Source organism: Atta colombica, unplaced genomic scaffold (genome assembly GCF_001594045.1).
Source record: "Atta colombica isolate Treedump-2 unplaced genomic scaffold, Acol1.0 scaffold261, whole genome shotgun sequence".
NCBI lineage: Eukaryota > Metazoa > Arthropoda > Insecta > Hymenoptera > Formicidae > Atta > Atta colombica.
In genome coordinates, this window is record NW_017259361.1 from 956,247 (window position 1) to 956,842 (window position 596).

The following is a 596-nucleotide window of genomic DNA, read 5'->3' on the forward strand; positions in this document are numbered from 1 at the left end:
TTCGCGTCTCGTTTTCCACGATTCTGTCGATGATGGAGTCCATATTGTGTTGAGCGAACGGAACGGATCAAATCCCGATCTTTCCTGAAAATGATAATTGAAAATAATTATAGTTACGTGAAAATCAAGGTTTTTTTTTATTGAACGCATACACTTTCCATAATAGCAATTGTGAGAGTCAGCCAATCAGAGTTAAAAATTTTTGAAAATTCTTGATTGTAATTGACTAATTCTTATGTATGTCTTACGATTACTGTTATGGAAAGTGTGCAGCGGCCCCTTATACTCGTTAACTACATACTTGTGTATCCGCCTCAGATTGTAATGTTTGCGACATCATGGGAGGCGCAGCCGCACCCCAGGGTGCTGCAGCCCATACACCTCCTGTATTAATTCCCCATACGCCACGTTCCTCTCCGACTGCTGCCCTAGTGTGTAATGGTTCCCAATTCGTATCGACTGTCCAATTATCTGTAAGTATATAAATTGCTTAAAATTATAGATAGCATTCGTGAATTACAATCTAAATTCCTATGAAGATAAATATATTCAAAAATTAAAACATTAAGCTAAAGAATTATACTAAGTATTATGTA

The 596-nt window shown here is 36.9% G+C and overlaps 1 protein-coding gene across 1 annotated transcript in view; it reads right to left on the reverse strand.

The window, feature by feature from the left end:
• Positions 1 to 596, reverse strand: part of LOC108689138 (transmembrane protein 131) — a gene marked incomplete at its 3' end in the record, with an annotated part of 11,026 nt that continues 10,430 nt past the window's right edge. The window contains exons 22-23 of the mRNA XM_018195778.1: positions 302 to 471; positions 1 to 84 (exon numbers count right to left, since the gene is read on the reverse strand). Coding sequence (XP_018051267.1) covers positions 1 to 84; positions 302 to 471 — 254 coding nt within the window. The remainder of the gene's footprint in view (positions 85 to 301; positions 472 to 596) is intronic.